Here is a 24,470-nt window from a genome sequence, read left to right as displayed (position 1 = left end):
AGGAGCGATTTGCATTCACATTTCCATTGGGGTGAGAGAGGGCAAGCCAGGGTGGCTGCTCCGTGCAGGGGAACCAGCTGGCTCGGAAAGGCTCTCTGATAAAAATCAGCTTTTGAGAAAGTTCCTGTTGATGCAGAGTTACTCCACACTGTCTTGCACAGCCCAGAGCGACTTCCCCATTCTCCGGCCAATGTCTCTTTAAGGACAATCTGTCCCTTTGGGGTAAAGGTGAAAGAAAAAATTAGAGGAAATACTTGCTGAGAAGATAAAGGTAACCATTTCACTCGAAAAGTGTTACAATCTTGATGGGTAAGAACAGTGGCAGTAAAGACTATTTTCAGGCAACCGGTCAGTCATTTCTGGGTCATCGTCAGGTCAACACCCCAACCCACCCTTGCAGAATTCAGTCAGATAGTGGAGAGGACTGGGGGTTTTTTTCTAGATAAATTGAGTCACAGATCCCTGGCTGTTCTCCCCAGCATCCTGCACAGTGGTGTAGGGCAGGGCTGGGAGCTGGAGTCCTTCACAGGTCAGATTCTCCTGGAGACAGTCCCCCTCCATGGGCCCCTCCGTGTCTGCTGGGGACAGCCCAACTGCGGACCTGAGAGCCCAGAGACTAGCCCAAGTCTGGGCCAACTTAACCAACGGGGGTGTTTCTTTCACTCTGTGGATTGAAAGTAATCCAGGTGAAGTGCTGTGACTGTAACAGACAGAACATTTCTGGGAAATCTCCCTTCCCCATCTTCATTCCGTGGCAGCACTTTTAGGAAAGCTAAGTGCAATAAGTTAGCCTGGAATATATTCAGGGAGTGTAAGCAATTCTTACAATTATGTATACTTCTTGAATATTTTTAGTGAATATTCTTTTAATATATTCATGAGGAATACATTCTAGAACACCTCATTCTCAGAATATATTAATGAAGAATAAATATTTCCTTTTGATCCTCGATCTGTATCCCCCAGTCTTTCTTCTCTGTCCCCTCTCTTCCCTACATCTGCCTCCTCTTCTTGCGTCCCTTTATTCCTCTACTCCCTATTCCCCATCACCCCTCAACCCCGCCCCCCAAATTTCTCTCTTCTCTGCTCCAATTTCTCCTTCCATTCTGGCTCCCATTTTCCTCCTGCTCACCCATTCTCCCCGCTCCAGCCCCCTTTCATCTTCTCTCTACGCAGTCTCTCCCTTGTCCACCCCTTAATCGCCCTCTCTCTCTGCTCTACAGCCTCTTCCTCCCCACTCCCAGCCCCCACCAGCCCCCAAAATTGGGCACCCCAGGCTGGCTGTGCCAGGGCCTTCCCCTGTCCTTGCTCCGGCAGAGATCCCTATCGCAGCAACAGCAGGGATCTGGGCAGAGAAAATGAAACCCTCCTTGAAATGAGGATAGAACTGGCCGGCCGACACTTAGCTGAAATGTTTAAAAGAGAGTTGGGAACCACCAGTGAAATCAGCACAGTGCCCTTCCACAAACTGCGGCTGGTGAAGGGCATGCCTCCCGGCTCCATGTCTCCCTCCAGCATCTGCTGCAGTTCCTGCCGCCTCTGCTCAGGGAGCTCCAGGCTCCAGCCGCCTCCTGCCTGAGGATCGTGCTCTCTCCGTTCCTGTAACAGAAAGGCCCTGCCCATCCCGCTCTCCCTCTCCCCTCCCCTCTGAAATCTTACTGAGTCCCAAGAGCTGCCTCAAATGCCATCTCGTAGGAAGCTACTCCATGCCCTCCACCCCACCCCATGCTGCCTCTTCACACTGCATCAAGGGGGTGAACCGGGGCTCAGAGCCAGGTCACTGGCTCCCAGTCGGGGCGTTTCCCACCCCGTGGCCACAGGGAACAGTGGAGGACTGGACTGGCCACCACACAGGTGCGGACTGCAGTCATGGCAGCTGCCTGACTCCTGGGAGCCTGTTTCCTTCTGAAAAGTGGGAACCATCCACGCAGTCACGCACACGCTTGGCATTTGTTGAGGGCTGGGTAGGGGCAGCCACTGTTGATAGTGTCCACTGTGCTGAATGGGCATGAGAATTCAATGTGTCAGGGCAAACAGACAGCAGAGCAGCCACCTGGCGCTGGGCCCGCAGAGGAGGGAGTAATGTGGGACCTTCCTAAGACTCGACTTGTGTTTGATGCTTGGGACCCAGTGGTCTCCTGGGAGCCTGTCTCTGTCCTTTGTGACTGTCCAGTAGTGGCTCCCGTGGGTGCCAACGCCACAGTAGCCAGACTTCATGCCTAAAAGACTTGCTGAGTGCGGGGCTGAACTCCTCAGATGCTTGCTCGCCTCCTGAGCACTGAGTTGGAAACCGGGCCAGCCAGCGAGCAGCCAGACTGGCAGGCGTATTCCTCTCACCCCGCCACGGCCCTGTCCGACGGCATATGGGGCCCCTGCTGTTCGCTCAGTCTGTTTATCCTGGGCGAGACTCCAAAGCCTGCTGCCAGGCCTACAGGGGCGGGCGGCGGGGGAGCCTGGAGGGCCTTCCTCCTGTGACCCCACCACAGGCTTGTTGAAGGTGGCCCTGCTCTTCCCGCCCCAGGAAAGCTGCCCCTCCTCTCCTGGTCCGTCACCACCCAGCCGGACAGCTGGCCTTGCTTCTGAGAGCCGCCCAGTCCCAGAGGCCGTGAGCCCCCACTGTCCTTCGAAGTCCCAGTCGCCGGCTCCTCCCTCCCCAGAGAGTGCCCCCAGGATGATGCTCCTGCACCTGCTCCTTGGGAATGGCTGTCCTCTCCCCTGAGCCCCAGCCTTCCCGCATCAACCCCAGGACACTGCAGCCCCTCCAGCCCCTGGAGCCACAGAAAAGCCACTTCCCCTGGAGCCGCCACCCCGCCCAGACCCAGGCCAAGACCACAAGGAAGTGTCATCTCACACACACACCTGGCGCCTTGCCCTCGGGGCCCAGGCCGAGACCGCAGGGCACAGGGAAGAGGCTTCTGCTTTCTAACCACAGCGTCTGGCACCTGCAGCCGCCACAGCTTGCCAGCTGCTCACTGTACCCAAAGCCCAGAGGCCTCTGACGACACCCAACTTCTCGTTTTACTGACAAAGTCCCTCAGGGTGCTGCTGGCAGGAGAGGAGTAAGGTGCCCTCCACTGGCCTGACTGGCATGCTGAGGGCTCTAGGCTCTGCCGCCGAGGGAAAGCTCAGGGTTGGTGGAATCCGGTTTAACAAGTGCCTGAGGAAGGCCTGCGTCCAGGCTTCCCACAGCCACTGCCTTTGCCCTTCCCTCCCGCTGCCTCCAGCTCCGCCGACCCGCAGGTGGTCCCACAGCCCCGCAGGTCAGGGCGCAGCCAGAGGGCAGGCACCGGCAGACACCTGGGCACCGCGTGACCACAGGGTGACAGCCAGGCTCCGCGACCTCAGAGATCTAACCTGCCTTTTCTCCTTCGCAGGTCGATTCTTACGATGTGACAGTGGATGAGGAGCTGGGCGAGATCCAGCTAATCAAAATCGAGAAGCGCAAGTACTGGCTGCACGACGACTGGTACCTGAAGTACGTCACGCTGAAGACGCCCTCTGGGGACTACATCGAGTTCCCCTGCTACCGCTGGCTCACCGGGGACGGCGAGGTGGTGCTCAGAGACGGGCGAGGTGAGCAGCGAGGCCGGCGCCCCGAGCTTCCCAGGAGGGGCTTGCAGACCCCTTCCCAGCGAGCTGTGTCCACAGGAGTAATAACCAGCGGCCCCTCGGGGGCTGCTCTGTGCCTCAAAGCACCTGCAGGAGGCATGAACTTCCTCCCCTACTAACAGACCCGGCTCCGGCTCCGAGCGTGGAGCCTGAGGCCCCAGGCGCAGGCCAGCCATGGGGTCCCTGAGCTATAGTTCTCCAAGGGGTGACTAGGCTCCCCAGTAATAAGTGCCCCTGGGGGTACCCCTAACTGGGCAGCTCTCCAGATGCATCACTTTGCAGATCGCAGACACCCAGGCCCACACTGCCCTGTGTGACGCCACAGCAGGGCCCCGCCCGGAGGCTGTGGGTAGGCTGGGTCTGCAGTCACCAGCTGTTAAAGGTGAAGTCCCAGGTTTTATTGAAAGAGAAAAGGACCTAAAATCTGCCCTCTGAAGCCGGCCCTCGCCTGTGCGGCCCCGCCTGGCGCTGCCTCAGCAGGCCGTTCTGCACAGGAGGCACGCGCTGGCCGATGCGCAGGAAGCACCCGCAGAGGCCAGCCCCGCCGCCAGCCCTCCGCACACCAGCCTCTTGGCCTGCGAGAGCGCCATCCGGGCCTCGGCAGGTTCCTCCCTTACTTCAAGCCGTGGCCCTTCGGTTTGCTCACACTGAACCTGGCACAAGAAGTCTTCAGGTGCCAGGCATCCCCCAGAACGGGGAGGGGCCGCTGCCACCGTCCCTGGCGCCCTTTGCATTCCTAGTACAATGGCTTCCAGTCGCTGGCTCATTTGCTCTTCACGGAAGTCCCGCAGAGTAGATAAAACACAGTGGTTACTGGCACCTCCTTCGCTAAGAAAACCAAGGCGAAGGAGGAAAAGGCCCCCCACCCAGTGTTCCTAAACGACCAGGCACACCCCGCTGCTTCTGACACGGGTTTAACTTACGAAGCCAAACTCCAAGACAATGTCTGAACGGAAGGACTGGCGCTAGAAGGAGTTTTGTCCCCTGACCTCGGGAAGAGATCGCAGCCTTTGCTCTGGGGATGGCCAGGTGGCAGGAGTGTGGGTAGCACAGTGGGGCCATCGCACGCGGGAACACGGAGACTGGGAGCAGGCCCAGCTTTCAGAGCAGCAGGCCGGGAAAATTCTGTGGCTGCTGCATCTGGTAATAAAGTCAGGGCATGCCTTTGGCCTATTTTTTATCTTCGTTTTTATTCGTTAATTTATATTGTGTTTTACAAAAATATCAGCCTGTGATGGAATGGAAGTTTTGAAAGTCTGGAGCCCCTGACACTCAGGAATGCCGTGACTGTGCCCCCTGCCGTCACCTGAAATAACAGTGACAGGGCACTCGCCCTCTGGCCTCTGCCCCTCTGTGTCCCCCGCCCCTGCCCTGAGCGCCTGCCACAGCTGAGAGGTGAGAGACTTCGCAGCCAGGCTCAGAGGGAGGAAGAGGAGGCTCAGGCCCATTGGGAGTGTAAGGACGATGGCCATTGTTCCCATTTCTTGGGCAGTGCCTGGGTGCCGAGCACTGCGTGGGGGCTTTGCTGCACTCTCTCACAACATCCCACCGTGACCTGAAGTGGGCACTTTATCGCCAGTCCCTCTAAGGAAGCCAAGGCAACTGGCGCAGGTGTGTCCCTTGTAAAGCCCGCACTCTAGGGCAGTGACGGCGAACCTTTTGAGCTCGGCGTGTCAGCATTGGGAAAAACCCTAACTTAACGCTGGTGCCGTGTCACATAGAGAAATTTTTTGATATTTGCAACCATAGTAAAACAAAGACTTATATTTTTGATATTTATTTTATATATTTAAATGCCATTTAACAAAGAAAAATCAACCAAGAAAGTGAGTTCGCGGGTCACCTGACACACGTGTCATAGGTTCGCCATCACTGCTCTAGGACGCCTCGTACTGCTTCAGAGTTCGGCTCCAGTCTCCGTCCTCTGAGCAGGCAGCACGGGGAATGGACAGTGTCGGCATCTGTATGTTGGCTCTTAAGTCACACGTTTGTCCAGGAGGCAGCCAATTGGACTTTGAAACACGAGAGCCAGGGGCAGCTGATGCTATAGGGCTGCAGGGGGCACCCAGGCAGCTGCCCTGGCTGCTCTGCATGGGAACTGCAGGGAATGGGAGCCGGCGGTTCTGAGCGGTTTAAAGAAACCCAACAAGGGACACAAAGAGGAGAGGCAGCCAGCTCGGCCCCAGCGCCAGGACTCCTGCAGAGCAATGTCCTGTGGGCGAGTGGAAGGTAGAGCCTCCAGGTGAAAACCCACAGGTGGCCGGACTTGGGCACACACGGTCCCTGAGGAGGGACAGAGAGTCACTGCCTGTCCCCGAAAAGCCCCCTGGGAAGCAAGCCTGGCTGGTGCACCGAGGGACCCGCAGGCCCTGGTGCAGGCTGCCGGCTGCTGAGCGAGCAGCAGGAGACGCTGGAGTTGTCTTTTGGAAAAGGAGTGACTAGAAGCGTGGGATTGGAGTCTTGTGTTGCAAACCTACGAATTAGGTATGTGACCTTGAGTAAAGTTCAAGGACAAAACTCTTCAACCTGCCTGAGTCCCATTTAATAAAACGGGCGTGTTCTGAGGCTTCCGTGAGATGATCCATGTGAAGCAGGGGCGGGGAGTCTGAGGGGAACCCTGGTGCCGGCCGTAATGTCATTCTTCCTTAGGCTCTTCTCACACGTGTCCTTTCCTCACAGCAAAGCTGTCCCGCGACGACCAAATTCACATTCTCAAGCAGCACAGACGCCAAGAACTGGATACACGGCAGAAACAGTACAGGTGAGTGATGACATCAGGCCGAATGGCACGGGACCCCGGTTTCCTCTGTCTCGGGGCCGTGGTATGAGCTGATCCCTGCCCACAGCTTATGGCCCATCCCTGCTGGTGAGTGATGACCAAGGCACCAGCCGCCTGTGGTCCCCAAGCTCCCCCCAACCACCACTCCTAGCAGAGGTGGTGAAGAGAATTATGGGGAAAAGGAAACATATGTAATACTTTAATCAATAATAATAATAAAAAAGGAGGAATGGGCAGCAACAGCTTGAATTTATCTTGATGTTTTCTCACCTCCAGTTATAAGGATTACCCATCAATTTTTTTGTTTTCTGATAATAATCTATACTGATAAAAGGGTAATATGATAATTAGACTGGGTCAACTGGACATTTTCCCTTCTTCCTTCCAGACAAAGCCACAGTAGCGGTGGCCAAGGCAGAGGCGGTTAGAGGTGATCAGGCCAGCAGGGGAGCAGTTAGGGGTGATCAGGCAGGCAGGCAGGTGAACAGTTAGGAGCCAGCAGTCCCAGATTGCGAGAGAGATGTCCAAAGGGTCCCGGATTGGAGAGGGTGCAGGCCTGGCTGAGGGACCACCCCCCACCCCCCGATGTGTGCATGAATTTTGTGCACCAGGCCTCTAGTTTGATTATAAAAGTGGTACATAATCCAAAACAAAATTGGCAAACCTCTAGCTAAAGATTAAGAAAAAATAGAGGCCACATATTATTAAAATTAGAAGAGAGGGAGCATCAATACCAACTCATAGAAATTAAAATGACTACAAGGGAATACTATGAACAACTATATATCTACCCATCAGATAACTGAGATGAAATGGACAAATTCACAGGAAGACAGAAACTTCCAAACTGACTCAATATGAAATAATCTTAGTAGAACAATTATAAGCAAAGAGATTGAAATATTAAATTTAAAACTTCTCACAAAGAAAAACTCAGGCCCACATGGCTTCACTGGTGGATTCTATCAAGCATATAAAAAATTAGTACCAATCTTACATAAACTCTTCCAGAAAATAGAAAAGGGAACAAGTCTTAACTCACTGTATGAGACAAGTATTATATCAAAACCAAAGACATTGTAAGAAAAGAAAACTATATACCAAGATCTCTTATGAATACAGATGCAAAGATTTTCTTTTTTTTTTTTTAAATATATTTTATTGATTTTTCACAGAGAGGAAGGGAGAGAGATAGAGAGTTAGAAACATCGATGAGAGAGAAACATCGATCAGCTGCCTCCTGCACATCTCCTACTGGGGATGTGCCCGCAACCCAGGTACATGCCCTTGACCGGAATCGAACCTGGGACCTTTCAGTCCGCAGGCCGACACTCTATCCACTGAGCCAAACCGGTTTCGGCCAGATGCAAAGATTTTCACTAAACTCTAGCAAACCAAACCCTGTGGCACATAAAAAGCATTCTATGGTCAGGTAGGATTTATCCCAAATATGCAAGGTTGGTTTAAACATCCAAATAGAGTAAACAACTAAAAAACACGATCATCTCAATATTCACACAAGAAAGCAGGATATAAGATTATATACAAATTTCAATTGTTTATCTATATGCTAGCAACCAACAATCTGAAAATAAAAATAAGAAAACAATTCAATTTACAATAGTATCAAAAGGAATAAAATATTTATGACTAAATTTAACAAAAGTCAAGAAAACTACAAAATATTGTTGAAGATAATTAAAGACACAGACAATAGTGTGGTGAAGTTCTGAGGCAGGGGGAAAGGTGAAGTGTGTCAATGAGGAAAAAAAAGGAAATATCTGTAATACTTTCAACAATAAAGATAAATTTTTTTTAAAAAGATTAATGAATAACAGTGAAAGACCTAAATTTTGTTGATGAATAAAATGATTCATTATCAAAAAGAAGATTTAAATAAGGTGAAAGAAATCTCATGCTCATGGATCAGAGGACTTAATATTGTTTAATCGGCAGTACTCCCAAAGTGATATAAGACAATCACTATCACAATCCCAGCTGACATTTTGCAGATATTGACAAGCAGATCCTAAAATTCATATTGAAATGCAAGGAATCTAGAATAGTCAAAACAATCTAAAAAAAGAAAACAAAGTTGAAGGACTCATATTTCTCAATATCAAAATTGCTACACTGCTGCTGTAATCAAGGCAGTTGGTCAATGAAATAGAATTGGGAGTTCAGGAACAAACCCTTACATTTATGTCAATTAATTTTCAACAGAGGTAGCAAGACAACTCAGTGGAGGGAAAATGCTCTTTTCAATAAATTGAACAAGTGAATAACCACATGTGAAAGAATGAACTTGGACCTTACCTCACACCACATACATAAATTAACTTAAAATGGATCAAATACCTAAATGTAAGAGCTAAAACTATAAAAGTTTGAAGAAAACATGGGTAAATCTTCATGACCTTGGATTTCACAAAGAATTTTCAATTATAGTTGACATTCAATATTATTTTATATTAGTTTCAGGGGTACAGCATAGTGGGTAGACATTTATATAACTTATGAGGTAATCCTCCCAATAAGTCTAGTACCAACCAGGCACCATGCATAGCTATTACAACATTACTGACCATATTCCCTGTGCTGTACTTTACATCCTCGTGACTGTTTTGTACCCACCAATTTGTGGGTACAATCCCTTCCTCTTTTTCACCCAGCCCCCCTATCCCCTCTCACCTAGCAACCACCAATTTGTTCTCTATAGCTCTAAGTCTGTCTCCGTTTTACTTGTTTGTTTACTTTGTTCTTTATATTCCACATATAAGTGAAATAATAGGGCATTTTTCTCTCTATGTCTAACTTATTTCACTTAGCACAATACCCTCTAGACCAGTGATGGCGAACCTATGACACGCATGTCAAAGGTGACACGCGAACTCATTTTTTTGGTTGATTTTTCTTTGTTAAATGGCATTTAAATATATAAAATAAATATCAAAAATATAAATCTTTGTTTTACTATGGTTGCAAATATCAAAAAATTTCTATATGTGACCCGGCACCAGAGTTAAGTTAGGGTTTTTCAAAATGCTGACACGCCGAGCTCAAAAGGTTCGCCATCACTGCTCTAGATCCATTCATATTATTGTAAATGGTAAGATGTCATTCTTTTCTATGGCCGAGTAATATTCCTTGTATGTAGGTACCACATCTTCTTTATCCAGTCATCTATTCATAGGCACTTAGGTTGCTTCCATATCTTGGCTATTGTAAATAACACTGCAATGAACATAGGGGTGCATATATCTTTTCAAATTAGTATTTTGGATAATTACCCGGCAGTGGAATTCCTGGGAGAATCCTCAAAAAATTAAAAATAGAATTACCATGTGGCAAAGGGGTTGTAGATGTAACAAAAGCATACGCTAAAAAGAAAAAAGATAAATTGACGTCCTCAAGTTTTAAAACTTTTATGCTTCAAAGGATACCCTCAAGAAAATGAAAAGATAACCCACAGAATGGGGTACAGTAACATGTGTTAGCAAGGGTGTGGAGAAATAAGAGCCTCATATACTACTGGTGGGGATGTAAAATGGTGCAATTCCACACCTAAGCACATACCCAAGAAAAATGAAAACATACATCCAAAGAAAAATTTGTATATGAATGTTTATAGCAGCATTGTCCACAGTAGCCAAAAGGTGAGTTCAACCCAAATGTTCACTAACTGATGAATATAGGTAGTATATCTATGTAATGGGATATATTTCAGCCATAAAAAGGAATGAATACATTGACCATTCTCCAAAGATAAATGTAAGAGTGGTCAATAAGCACATGGGAGGATGCTCAACACTGTTGGTTGTCATGGCAGCACCATGAAATACCACTTCACGTGCACTAGGATGGCTAGAACAAAAAAGGCAGATAATGGCAAGTGCTGCCAAGGATGTGGAGAAACTCATACATTGCTGGTAGAATGTAAAATGATGCAGCCACTTTGGAAACTAGTTTGGCAGTCCCCCCAAATCTTAAACAGAGTTACCATATGACCTAGGAATTCTATTCCTAGGTAACTACACAGAGTGATGAAAACTTGTTTCTACACATAAAAATTGTACAAAGTATTCATAGCAATATATTCATAATTACCCCAAAGTGCAAACAACCTAAATTCCATTAGCTGATGAATGGATAAACAACATGTGGTCCATTCATGCAATGGAATATTATTTAGCATTAAAAAATAATGTATTATCTACTTAAATAAAAACCATGGGTGGTGGTCATCACGACCATCAGAATCTTGACCAAGTGGAAGGAAGTCAGTCCTGCAGGGGTTTCTTGGCAACGGCTGAGCCCTCCCCCAAGCTGTTTCCTGGAGCTGTTTCTGGTGAGGGCGGGGTTTGAGGCAGGAACCCACCCTTGGAGCGTGGACCCACTGAATCCTGGGTCATTTTGCCAAGGCTGTGGCCTCCCCAGCTGTTTCCCGTGTGGCCTGAGGGAAGAATCCACCCTCAGAGCACCAGGAGCACCCAGCAGCAGTCAGCCCTGGGTTGCTGAGGTGGAGGCCACGGCGTGGTAGAACTCTGGGTCTGGCCCAACAGGGGGCATGGCCAACCTTCAAACCAGACCCTGACAATAGAAAGGAGGGAGCCCTATTCCTCACAGAATCCGCTGTTGGATAGCTTGTTGTCAGTGGCCTGCCAGCCAGGAACCCCATTCTCCTGCACCCTGGACCCTTACAGGAGGGAGGAGGGACCCCCTTTCCTCACGGAATCTACAGATGGCCAGTTTGCTAACTAATTTCCTTTTTTAAAAAATATATTTTATTGATTTTTTACAGAGAGGGAGGGAGAGGAATAGAGAGTTAGAAACATCGATGAGAGAGAAACATTGATCAGCTGCCTCCTGCACACTCCCCACTGGGGATGTGCCCACAACCAAGGTACATGCTCTTGACCGGAATTGAACCCAGGACCCTTGAGTCCACAGGCTGATGCTCTATCCATTGAGCCAAACCGGTTAGGGCAACTAATTCCCTTTTAATGTGCACGAATTTTGTGCACCGGGCTACTAGTGGTTATATACTTAACCATGCATGAACCTCAACAACATTCTTCAAAATGAAAAAGTCATTTACAAAAGACCACATATTGCCTGAATCTGCTTATATGAACTGTCCAAATAGCCAAATTTCTGGGCACAGATTAATAGATTAGTGATTCCCTAGGGCTGGAAGTTGGAGATGGGGGATGGGGAATGACTGTCAATGGGTACAAGGTTTCTGTTTGAGATGAAAATATTCCAAAATTAGATTCTGGTGATGGATGCGCAACTCTGTAGATATACTAAAAACCTCTTAATTGGATAATGTTAAGGCATGAATTTTATGGTATGTAAATTATTTCCCAATAAATCTGCTTTAAAATTGTAATAATAATACATGCTTTAGAGTGCTCCCATGGAAACTGGTAGTGTGGGCGGTACCCAGCCTCTCCATATGTTTGATGGGTCATTGTGGAGTTTTGAGCAAACAAGGTGTTTATTCCCCAGGCTTCCTCAGTCCACACCTGTTAGTGTCTATATCAAGGCTTTTTTCATTTAGTTTCCTGCTTCAGCCCCTGGAGACTTTTGGGTAAGAGACTCCTCCCAAGAGAGAGTGGGAGGCAGCGTGCTGAGGGTCAGCATGGTTACTGGCTGGGGCGGCCTGGGGGGGTGACAGTTGTTACACTTCCCTGCATGTTCCTCCATCGTTTAGCTTCTCACCAGGAACATGCAGTATTTCAAGAGTTTTTAATTCAGTAAAGCCAAGGAAGGGGAATAACACGGAGGGAGGGAAATAGCTGTATTTCACCCATTTTCACTCTGACCCTTTGGGATTGCGCTATGTACATAATCGGCAGCCTCCTTTTTCCTCTTAAAGATATAGCAGGAACCTTTCCCCCACATTTTAAAAACCTTATCACAAACATTATTTTAGGTTTTATATAATACCCCATTGTGTGGATGCACCATAATCTACTTAAACACCGGTCTAACTGGGCACTTCGAAGGTTCTGATGTTTTTCTTCTAAACAATGTGAAAACCTTTGTGTGGATCTTTGGTGCATTTTAAGTATTTTCCTCAGGATAGGTGCCCAGAAATGAAGTCACTAAAGCAAGTAGTGTACATTATGAGTATATATGGACAAATTTTTCTTCCAAAGTCTTTGACCAGTTTTCACTGACAGAGGACGGGTGTCCAATTTCACCAATTCTGGCCACAGCTGGGCAGACTCTCTTTTTTAAAAAAATATATTTTATTGATTTTTTACAGAGAGGAAGGGAGAGGGATAGAGAGTTAGAAACATCGATGAGAGAGATACATCAATCAACTGCCTCCTGCACACTCCCCACCGGGGTGGTGCCAGCAACCAAGGTACATGCCCTTGACCGGAATCGAACCTGGGACCCTTCAGTCTGCAGTCTGACACTCTATCCACTGAGCCAAACCGGTCAGGGCCTCTCTTTTAACTTTTCTAATTTGTAGAGGTGTCTCTCATCTCTTAGCTCCTGCCCTCCCTGCTCCCAGGGACCCAGCAGTGGTGCTGTCATGTGGTCCAGAAGTCCCCGCTGGTTGCCCAGATCCATAAAAACTTACATTTCCATGAAACATAATTTTAAAAAAATGAGCAATGGGGCCACACATGGATACGTGATGTATACAGAGGGCACGGGCAGGGGTGGTACCAGGCTACTGGGCAGCCATAGAAGGGGAGAGAGAGGAGAAGAAGAAGACATTGGAGTCTACTTCACATCATTCAGAAAATTCAGTTTCGGGTTGAATAGGCTTACATGCTAAAGGCAAAACTATAACATTTTTAGAGTACAGGAGGTTATTCTTCCTGGCCTCCAGTTAAAAAGATTTTTCAAAAAAGGCTCAAAATGCACTAACCGTAAAGGAAAAGATTAATATCATCTAACTTATGGGGAGGAACTTCTATTCACTGAAAGACACCATGAAAGGTGAGAAGACAATTCACAGCGTGATGGGCAAGAATTATGATTTATAATATACCAATGACCCCTGCAAATCTATAAGAAGAGGGTTGTCAATTCAGTAGAAAAATAGGCCAGCGATTTGAGAACTCATCATACAAAATATGAGGAGCAAATATACAAAAAACAGTGCTCAGCCTCATTCGGAACCAAGGTAATCAAAGATAAGATGGCGATGAAGATCTATTAATTAGATCCCTAGTATCACTACTCCTACTATGACTACCATAACACACACACACACACACACACACACACACACACACACACACCCCAGATGGGCAAGACTGAAACTTGACAATACCCGAATGTTAACGAAGTGGTTGGGTGGGAAGACATTGCTGCAGGATGGCCACTCATAGGACCAATTCTCTTGGGAAAAACTGGGTTAAAAAGCAGTTAACCCTTGTCCATTATCACAGCACTTCTCAGGACCCTCAATGTCTATGTGAAAAAAAAAATCATTTTTGAAAAATAACTTTGCAATATCTAATAAAATGGAAACTACGTTATAATCTATGACCCAGGCATTCTGCTCCTGGATCCAATCTGTATGCCTGTGCTCCTGGGTACATGCACACAGATGTCCACAGCAGCATTACTCATGAGAGCCGGCAAATGGGAGCCCCCCCAGTGCCCATCAACAGCAGGACAGAAAAATAGTGATCATTCCACCCGCAAGGAATCAGCGAACCACTGCTGCGCAGAGCAGCGTGGGCAGAACTCACAGCTACGGTGTGGAGAGTAAAGAGAAGCCAGACACAACAAGTCTGGCCAGTCCGTGAGGCCTGCAGGTATACACTGCCTAGGGAACCTTGGAAAGCAGAGGAACAAAAAACTTTCCCTGCTTCCCTCCCTTCAACCACCCGTGGCAAAGCCCCACGGTGAGCGCCCCCCTGCTTTGGCCTGTGGAAGGAAGGAGTCCTAGACTGAGATGACATTAAACAGCTTCCAGAGAATCAGGCTAGTTTGCATCTTGTTAGGCGAATGGGCAGCCAGTCTTATCAGCTCCACACTAATTCAGACTAAGATATTAATGACTTGATACCCTAGTCCAGTGGTTCTCAACCTTCCTAATGCCGCGACCCTTTAATACAGTTCCTCATGTTGTGGTGACCCCCAATTTCATTGTTACAAATTGAACATAATTAAAGAATAGTGATTAATCACAAAAACAACATGTAATTATCTATCTGTTTTCTGATGGTCTTAGGCGACCCCTGTGAAAGGGTCGTTCGACCTCCAAAGGGGTCGAGACCCACAGGTTGAGAACCGCTGCCCTAGTCTTACAGGCATTTGCTTAACCCAGTATTCTCCAGTGTGCCCTAGAGTGTTGGTCCCACGGTAAAACATGTTTGGAAATTGTTCACCGCACACCCCTTTTGTGGGTTCACAATTGCACAGGCATTGAACATCTGAGAAGTGCTGTGATAATGGACCAGGGTTAATGCTTTTTAATCCAGTTGCTCCCAAGAGAATGGGACCTGTGAGTTACCATCCTGCAGAAGGGGTGCTGTTTGGAGCACCCTTTGGGAATCACCTCTTGGCCAGGGAGCGGTGGTCCACTGGGGTTTTCACAGCAATGGGCTTTGGCAGGCTCTAGGGAGGTGGGTTTTCTGGCGAGATAGTTTGCCCCTTTCATGAATCTAATCCTCATTTTTTCCTTCCTCCTTCCACTAATTTGTCCTTTTCATGCCCTCCCCTCCCCACCTCTGTTTCCGTTCAGGAAACACAGCTTTGCACTGTCTGCACAATCTTGGAGTTCCTCTTTCACATGTTTTAGGCGGCCAGATTAGGGTTTGGAAGTAAAGTAACAACTAGGAAGAGTCTCTACCATGCGAGAAAGCCAGCGAGCCCGGCTGGCCTGCATCGTTCAGCCAGCTGGCAGGGAGATGCAGGAGCCAGACAGGTCATTCCTCACCGCCTGCTCTCTCGCTGTGACTTTACTAGTATGTACCTGGGTGGCACCCACACACTCAGAGCAACGTATAGTGTAGGGTTTTAATTGGCACCAGCTAATCTAATGCTGTGCCTTACCTTTTTTCACTCATCATTCTATTTTAAAGAGCAACCAGTTGACACAGTCAGGTGTCATTCATTATTTTAGCTTCTGTATGCCATCCTATGAATACACCACCATGCTCCCCCATCTCCTGCTGTGGACTTGTGGGCTCTCTTATTTTCTGGCTGTTACAAGCCATGCTTCAATGAGCTTCCTCATCATCTCCCAGTGCTCTCATGGAAGAGTGACTCCAGGGAGCATTCCTAGAAGTAGACTTGCAGGGTCGTAGACCACATTTTAAGTTCTCTAGATATTGCCAATTGTTTTCTAGGGGGTTCCTGCCAATTGTCGCCACAGCAGCTGTTTCTGAGGGTCACCATTGCCCTACACCTTAGACACACTTTGCACCTTGAGACATTTTCATTCTTGTCAATCTAATGTGTGAGATATTGTCTCATTGCTTTCTTCCTCCTTAAATAGCCACATATGTCTGTCCTCATATGAATATATCATAACTTATTCAGCCACTCTCTATGGTTAGACACCCAGCCTGTTTCCCTGTGTACATTTGCTCTTGTTTTGGTGTCACAAATGGTGCTGCCAGAAGCAGACTTGTGCCAACGTCCGGATTTGCTGGTGTGCCAGGGTTCTTGTTCCAGCATCTACAAGGGTTCAGCAATCTGGAGAAGGTTGTGCATAGATTAAATAGGAGTCCAGAGACGAAATATAATTTTGAAAGGCATTTGGGCGTCAGAGGAGCCTAGTTTAAAGGAAACTAAGATCTCCTTAGTCTCAGGACCTCATGCTTTTTATTAACACAATTTGTCCTGAGGCGAGGCAGAGATATACACTTCAAAGGGTATACACAAGCATTGTCAGAATTAGGGAATTAGCCTACAGCCGTTCAGGTGTTTGGCCAGAAGGAGGCAATAACATGTAGATTAAGATGCCCTGAGCTGTCTGGCAGCCAAGCAATCATTCCTTTTCAGGTTTGGGGAAATGCCCTCAGCCATTCCCAACAGGTGACTACATGTGTGACTCAACCCTGTTGAGTCCCCAAGTTCCATCAACCTTTTGATGAAACTCTTGAAATTATGACATGCTGGAATTGGCTTCCGGCACTGATGCTGTCACTGCCATCATGAGTAGCCAGAATCAGCACTTTCATTTTAACATTTATTTTTATTAAATTCCTTGGGTGACATTGGTCAGCAGGATCATATAGGTTTCAAGTGTACATGTCTATGATACATGATTGCATGTGTGTCCACTACCCAAAGCAATTTTCATTTTAAGAAATACTGACAGCCCTGGCCAGTGTGGCCCAGTTGGTTGAATGTCTCCCTTGCAATGAAAGGTTGCACATGCCAGGGTCGTGGACTTGACCCTGGTAAGGGGCCTGCAGGAGGCAGCCTATTGATGTTTCTCTCTCACATCAACGTTTCTCTCTCTCCTTCTCTCCTCCCTCCCTCTCCCTCTAAAAATTAATTTTAAAATCTTTTTAAAAAAGAAATACAAAAATCATGTTCCAAAATTGTATAATAATTTTCAGTAGCACCAGTTGTCTATGAAACTATGCTTTTACCCATACTTTTGCCAAAAGTTGGTGACATTGGTCTTTTACATTTTGACGATCTGCAACTCCCTGAGACCCACTGCTTCCCCTGCAAGGGGAGCTGGGGCTCTCCGCCTCGCCTCCGCTGGGCACTGCCTAGGGAATGGAGCGTGGCTTCCCTCTGGCCTGTGCACAGCGTTATCATTCGTCCTCCTTGGCTTTTCTCTCAGGGATTTCAGTTCTTTCTTTTCTAAACTACGCATATTGTTTCTCCTGTATAACGGTTGGGTTTCTTGCCTTGCTTAAGAAGGCCCTCCCACCCCAAAGTTACATAAATACTAGATTTTTGTCTATTACTTTTATAATTTTGTTGTTATTTTTTAAACTGTAGGGCTTTATTTCATCTGCCATGTATTTGTACATATGGTGTGAAGTAGGGGCCAAAGGTCTCGGTCTCATTTATTACCTAATACATCCCTCCCTACCGCCCTGGGCCACACCCACGTAGCCAGTTCCTGGGCTCAGCCCCACTTGTAGCCCCTGACCTCGTGGCCTATGGAAGTTGTTGAATCTCTCTGTGCCTCAACCCCCACAGTCTGTGAAATGGACGAAATAATAGTCCTGCCTCACAGGGTTTGTGAGAGAATTAAATAGGTTAAACCACGAAAACACATAGAAATGGTATTTGGCGCATAGAAAGCACACAGTAAGTATTAGCTACGTCGGTATTATAGTCACATATTTTCTTGGGGGTCTGCTTCTGGACTTTGTGTGTTGCTTTATTTTTTTATGCCACAGCCCAGCATCATTTTTTATTTTCATATCTTTCTAATATATGTTACTAACTGCTTTGTTATTTCACCATTTTTTAAAAGATTCTCATGATGGGAACTGTTCTGGGTTACACGTAGATTGTCATGTGCTGGCATTTTAGTGACAGTCCATCTGTCCGCCTAGGACCCAGTGTGTCCTTCCACCCGTCGAGATCTCCTGTGATGTCCTTCAACAGAATTTCCAGTTTTCTTCATGCGGTTCTTTCTCCTTTCAAGTTACTTTGTAGCCTGGAAACTATAGCTTGCACAGTTCTGAGTGCGGTGTTTTTCTGTTTGTAAATAAGTATTGCTGCATAAAGATAAATACTCATTTTTAAATGTTTACCTTGTATTGACACCTTACTAAACTCTTCTATTGGCAGTCATCATTTTAATGAGTCTCTTTAGTTACCTAGTTGTTTGATCATATTACTCAAGTGATGATAATTTTGTCTTTTATTTTCCACTAGAGGCCTGGTGCACAAAATCGTGCACTGGGAGTGCGGTCCCTCAGCCTGGCCTGTGCCCTCTCGCAGTCCGGGAGACCTCAGGGGATGTCTGACTGACACCCATGGGGAGCGGGCCTAAGTCATCAGTCAGACAACTTTAGCGCTGCCACGGAGGCGGGAGAGGCTCCTGCCACTGCCACTGTGCTTGCCAGTCATGAGCCTGGCTTCTGGCTGAGCAGCACTCCCCCTGTGGGAGCACACTGACCACCAGGGGCAGCTCCTGCGTTGAGCATCTGCCCCCTAGTAGTCAGTGCACATCATAGCCACCAGTCATTCCGCCATTCATTCAGTTTGCATATTAGCATTTTATTATATAGGATGATTTACACCACTGATACATTGTTCTCATTGTGTGGCTGAAATTCCCCAAAATAAGTAATAATAGTAATGATGAACATTCTCTCTGGATCTTGATTTTTGATAAAATACCTTTGATATTTTTATTTATTTATTTGCTTGTTTGTTTAAGATTAGACTTGTTCTTGTTTTCAGATGAATACTCTCACTATATTTAGGAACTTCTTGGTTCATTCTAATTTCATTTTGTCTGGCTGAACTTGTTCGATGAATTTCCTCTGAATGGCTATGTACTTGCCCCACACCCACCTACTCTCCTGCCCTCCTTCCAGAAGCTTGTGAGCTTGTGGGAGCATCTGTCTCTTGTCTCTCTCCCTTCATCCTCCCTCCTCCCTTTTCAACCCCCATCTCTCTCTCTCTCTCTCTCTCCCTCTCTCTCTCTCTCTCTCTCTCTCTCTCTCTCTCTCTCTCTCTCACACACACACACACACACACACACACACACACACACATTCTTTTCTCCAACACTTTGAAAAATAATCAGTATATATCTAGGTAGCCTTTTTCTGCCAGCACTTATTCAGAAAACAGAACAGGCTCTGTGACATGTTTGCTCTAAGAGGGACCGCAGGTGGGTGTGGGGCAAGCGCATGCCCTTTCTGTACCTGTGACTCTGAGAGGCTTCCGGGCCAGCACCACCATGAGAAACAGGAGAGGTTTTTGTGACAGTAAAAGGGACTCAGAATTTAATAACCAAAACCTCAAGTTTTACTTTCCTCTCATAAGAGAGATGTAAAAGGAAGGAGAATTAGGGATCTGAATCGAAGAGCTGGGTTTAAATAACTATAAGATCATGCTCCCTGCCCTGAGGAAACTATAGGGTTTGTTTGTTAGGTTTTGTTTTTCTCTATAAACAAGAAGAAAAGTCAAATTTCAAAAAAACCACACAAACGTCCAGTGCTGCGGGGTAAGTTTCAAGGGCACTGGGATCTGAGAACATTGGCTGGGAAGGTGCATGGCCTGTTGTAGGGGACCTGCTTCGATTATAAAATCTCTGCACCTGCTATGGCAGCTCTCTGTGCCCGTGGGGGCGGCAGGCTCACCTAGCCACCCACCACCGCCGAACCTACCTACCACGCAACCTTCACCACTGTGACCACCGCACGCAGTTCAGGGTGCACTGAGCCGCTGGTGGGACCGTGGACGCCCAGGTCAGGCCTGGCAGGCAGCCACAGGTGCCCACCAAGGCCGCTCTGTGCCAGGGAGAGCACTGGGAGGCCTCGCTGCTCAGTGCCCCCTCTTCTGATGTTTTCTTTCAACCCCTTTACACAGTGTGCAGGCCTACCATTCGCTGCCCCTGGCTGTAAGCGCAGTCTCGGGTTCAGGGCCTCAGCCCCCCAGGTGATGCTCAGCACAGTGGCTGCGGGGACCGGGGGAGGGGTGCAGTACCTTGCTGTCATGTGTTGGCCTGGGGTGGGCACGTGCTCAGGCACAGGGGCAGTCTCATGCTGAGGCGCTTACTCCGCGTTCTTCTCCTTTCTCCTGTCAGGTGGATGGAATGGAACCCTGGGTTCCCCTTGAGTATCGACGCCAAGTGCCACAGGGATTTGCCTCGCGACATCCAGTTTGATAGTGAGAAAGGCGTGGACTTCGTTCTGAACTACTCGAAAGCGTAAGTCTGGGCGGGCTCCCGGACATCGGGCAGCTCCTCCGTGGCCAGGGCTGCAGGGGATGAGGGAGCAGCTCAGCCCGGCATCTCTTCCCAATGCCTTCGCTGGGGTCTTGGTCATAGAGTGGGCTCACGACGCACAGTCACAGAGCACCCTGTATGAAAAGTTACAACCGGAAGACTTTCCACACCAAACGAAGCTGTTTCAGCCCAGAGCGGGCCCTTTGATTGGAATGCCCGGCCCTTCCCATGTCTCATCCTCTCCACAGCCAGCTCCAGGCTCTCCCCTAGGGGGCAGGGCTCTGCCGTGAGAGCCGCCACCACACCCCACTCCCTGGAGTTACTTTTAAATTTTTTGTTTACACTTTATTAAATATTTTATTTTATTGCAGAAAATAATACAGTTTCTGCATTTCTTTTTTTATTTATTTTGTTCATCTTTATTGTTGAAAGTATTACATATGTCCTCTTTTTTCCCCCATTGACCCCTTATAATCCGCCCCTCCTCCCCACCCCTGGCCTTCACCACATTGTTGTGAAGTTACGCATATGTGCAGACCAGTTCTTTGGTTGATCTCTTCCCACCCACCCACCCACTCACCCCGCTTTCCCTCTGAGATTCGACACTTTGTTCCATGCTTCTGTGTCTCTGGATCTATTTTGTTTGTCAGTTTATTCCACATGTGAGTGAGATCATGTGATGCTTGTCTTTCTCTGACGGGCTTATTTCACCCAGCATGATACTCTCCAGGTCCCTCCATGCTGTCTCAAAGGATAAGAGATCCTTCTTTTTTACTGCTGCATAGTATTCCATGGTGTAAATGTACCACAGCTTTTTATCCACTCATCTACTGATGGGCACTTGGGCTGTTTCCAGATCTTAGCTATTGTAAATTGTGCTGCTTAGAGATGCATATGTCCTTTCTGATTGGTGTTTCGGGTTTCTTAGGATATATTCCTAGAAGTGGGATCACTGGGTCAAATGGCATTTCCATATTTAATTTCTTGAGGAAATTCCATACTGTTTTCCATAATGGCTCCACTGGTCTGCATTCCCACCAGCAGTGTACTAGGGTTCCCTTTTCTCCACATCCTCACCAGCACTTGTCATTGGTTGATTTGTTGATGGCAGCCATTCTGACAGGTGTGAGGTGATACCTCATTGTCGTTTTAATTTGCATCTGCCTGATGATCAGTGACTTTGAGCATTTTCTCATATGTCTCCTGGCCACCTGTATGTCTGCTTTGGAGAAGTGTCTGTTTGGGTCCTTTGTCCTCACCCTCTCTGGTGTTATCTCACTATGGGGCCCAGGAAGGCTCACAGCAGAGCATCTGGCCTGGCCTTGCTCCTGGTCAAGCAGACAGAGAAGTGGGGCAAGGATGCTGGGGCAGAGAGTACCATATGCAAAGTCCGGGCGTGGCTGGCCTTGCTCACAAAAACAGGTGAGTTGTGAAATTTCTCGATGGCATCGAAGGAGGAGCATTTTACGTGTTTACTCACTGCTCACTGTTTGCGGTCTGAAGCGTGATTGCAGGTGGCTAGCAGGCTGATAAGGGAGTGTCCTCTCTAAGGGAAATGGAGAAAGAGAGCTTCCTTCCCAGCAGAACAGGGCAGTGCAGGAAGGTGACTGAGTTTGGGAGCACGGACCAGCCTTGTGCCAGGATGAGGGTGTTCGGACCCCTACCCACTATGCGTTTCCCATCCGATGAGATTGGATGGGTAGGGTAGCTCCTTGGAGGGACACCTTCTCCCTCACCCAGACCCCAGTCACCTTCCTGGAAAGGCAGATGAGTGGCTGCTCACGAAATTTTGTGTTGGCCCTTTAAGAGGGTATCTGAATTTCCAGCTATCTCTCTCTAGCAGACAGCAACCCTGCTGCTTTCCTCAGCCAGATGTTATGTGGGCACTGTTCTCAGTTCTGGTGCTCTGGGATGGGGAGCCCAGCTTGGGGTTCCATCCAGGGCTCTTTTGTCCAGACCCCAGCATACGGGTGGGGGACCCCAAGATCATGTGGTTAAACCCCCTAATGGTCTGATGGGGAAAGGGCACCAAACCCGTGCCTGACAGCCTACTCTGCCCTGAAGGTTCCTGGTAGAATCCACGGACCCAGGGCCTGCCCTGTGCCCTGAGGCTTATGCCACAGCCGTGTCATTCTGCCCACGGCTAAGCGCAGTCCTGACTATGCAGAATTGGAACTCGTGGCTGAGGTCACCAAACGGCTTTCCAGACTGGGCCTCTGCCTCTGGGCAGCTGGTTTCCACAGCGCTTCCGAGTAACTGCAGAGTAACTGCAGTGACCCGTTTCCTCCGAGCCACCTGCTCTGCCTGGGGCAAGGCCAGCCTTCAGTAAGCTTTACGCCCTGCCCTGCCTCCTCCCCCGCCCCCCCAAACAGCAAAACCGAAATGGAAAATGAAGAAGCTGTTAGAAGGGAAGGAGCAGGGGGAGTAGAGGAAACAAGAGCTCCTGCCTGCCCAGGCCCGGCCAGCAGCTCGGTGTAGGTATCCACTTGGCTGTGCATTACCTGGCCATGCTGTGACCTGGCTGTGTGGCCTCGAACAAGCTGGGTGCCCTCTCTTGGCGCAGCTTCCTCTTTTCGCAATAACAGAACTTTAAGTCCCTTGTATCAAGTTGCCTGTAAGTACATAGAAATATTTATCTCCTGAGGCCATGCAAATGTTTTCCTCCTAACTCCCCTTCTTCCTGGATCTGAAGCTTCCGCTGAGCACGGGCACGCCCACCCTGTTCCCAGTTCAGGGCCCAGCTGGACAGGCTGTGACCACTCCCAGGGGGAGCGGCTGGACTGTGGACTGTGACTCACCCCTGGCTCCCCACAGGGTGCAGTGTCCAGCACCTCTTTCCGGGCACCATCTGGCACTAGGCCAACCTCAGGGCAGTGGGGACTGTAGGGACTTGGACAGGCCTCTCCTTCCCAGGAACATGTCCTTTCCACACTCAGACTGACACTGGGTGCCAAGGGAGATTTGTTCTTCTAGCTTAACAAGGGCTTCTGTACCCAGAGATTTACTAACAGGGAAGCTAGAAGAAGGTGGTGAGGGAAGTGCTAAGGCCTTCTTGGGCCTCAGCAGCCTGCCTACTGGAGTGGAGGCTGCAACAAGTATGGGTGTCAGACAAGAAAGGGTGTAGGACAAACATGGGTGTAGGACAGCATAGGTGTAGGAAAAGCATGGGTGTAGGGCGAGCATGGGTGTAGGGCGAGCATGGGTGTAGGACAAGCATGGGTGTAGGACAAGCATGGGTGTAGGACAAGCATGGGTGTAGGGCGAGCATGGGTGTAGGGCGAGCATGGGTGTAGGACAAGCATGGGTGTAGGGCGAGCATGGGTGTAGGACAAGCATGGGTGTAGGACAAGCATGGGTGTAGGACGAGCATGGGTGTAGGGCGAGCATGGGTGTAGGGCGAGCATGGGTGTAGGACAAGCATGGGTGTAGGACAAGAAAGGGTGTAGGACAAACATGGGTTCAGAGCTCTTCCTGCCCTATGAGGGGCTGGGATAAACGTGATGATTCCGGCCATGGACTGAAGGATGCTGCCAGCCTTATTCCCTAGCTTTGAGATGCTAAGCCTACTGTGTGTGGCCGCCACTGCCCTGCTGTGCTCCAGCACCTCTGGGCATCACAGCATCACAATAACCCGCAGGCAGCTTGAGGAGGATGGAGGCTCACAGAGGTCACCAGCCTTGTGGCCCCAGGCCTCTCTCCCAGGACAATCAGTCCAGAGAAAGGCATTTGCTAAACTGGAGTCTGCAAGCCAGATTCACTCTGAGCAAACACGCAAACTTCAGTCCTTTCCTTCCACTGTCCAGGGAGAGCCTGAGGAGGCCTCGGGACTCTCACACCTTCCCCTGATGATGCTCAGACAAAGACAGCCACCTCCCTGGGAGACAGTCCTGGGGGTGCTGGGCCCTCGCCAGGCTGCTTCCGTGGGGAGGTTGCTGGCTCTGCTTGGCTCTGCTGGGTTGGAGTGGGAAGGGGATCCCACTGGAGGAGCACCTCTGGCATGGTCCCATGGCCCCAGCCTCTGCCACCCCCTCAGACCATGCTCAATGCTGCCTGGGCCTCTCTGGTGCCAGGGGCCCAGGCTTGGTGCTGAGGAATGCAGACCCGCCTTGTAGCTAAGGCAGCAGATGCGTTTGCATGTAAACTCCTTCAGTGCTGCCCAGAGCATCACAGGGCCAACCTGGTTTGCAGAAGGGGCAGCTTCCGTGAAATTGAAGGAGGAGT

General features: G+C 48.7%; 1 protein-coding gene across 2 annotated transcripts in view; it reads left to right on the top strand.

The window, feature by feature from the left end:
* The window catches only part of ALOX5 (arachidonate 5-lipoxygenase), a 45,540-nt gene that overhangs the window by 2,380 nt on the left and 18,690 nt on the right, over positions 1-24,470 (top strand). Inside the window, exons 2-4 of one of the 2 annotated variants that reach the window (XM_081104722.1) lie at positions 3,375-3,573; positions 6,289-6,370; positions 20,109-20,231. In XM_081104722.1, coding sequence (XP_080960848.1) covers positions 3,375-3,573; positions 6,289-6,370; positions 20,109-20,231 — 404 coding nt within the window. Of the gene's footprint in view, positions 1-3,374; positions 3,574-5,066; positions 6,094-6,288; positions 6,371-20,108; positions 20,232-24,470 lie in introns of those variants that run through there. The other variant, XM_081104723.1, reaches the window with a different exon arrangement.

Source organism: Myotis nattereri, assembly GCF_964212035.1.
Source record: "Myotis nattereri genome assembly, chromosome: 13".
In the NCBI taxonomy this organism is placed as follows: Eukaryota; Metazoa; Chordata; class Mammalia; order Chiroptera; family Vespertilionidae; genus Myotis; species Myotis nattereri.
This window is presented reverse-complemented; position numbering and strand designations above follow the sequence as displayed.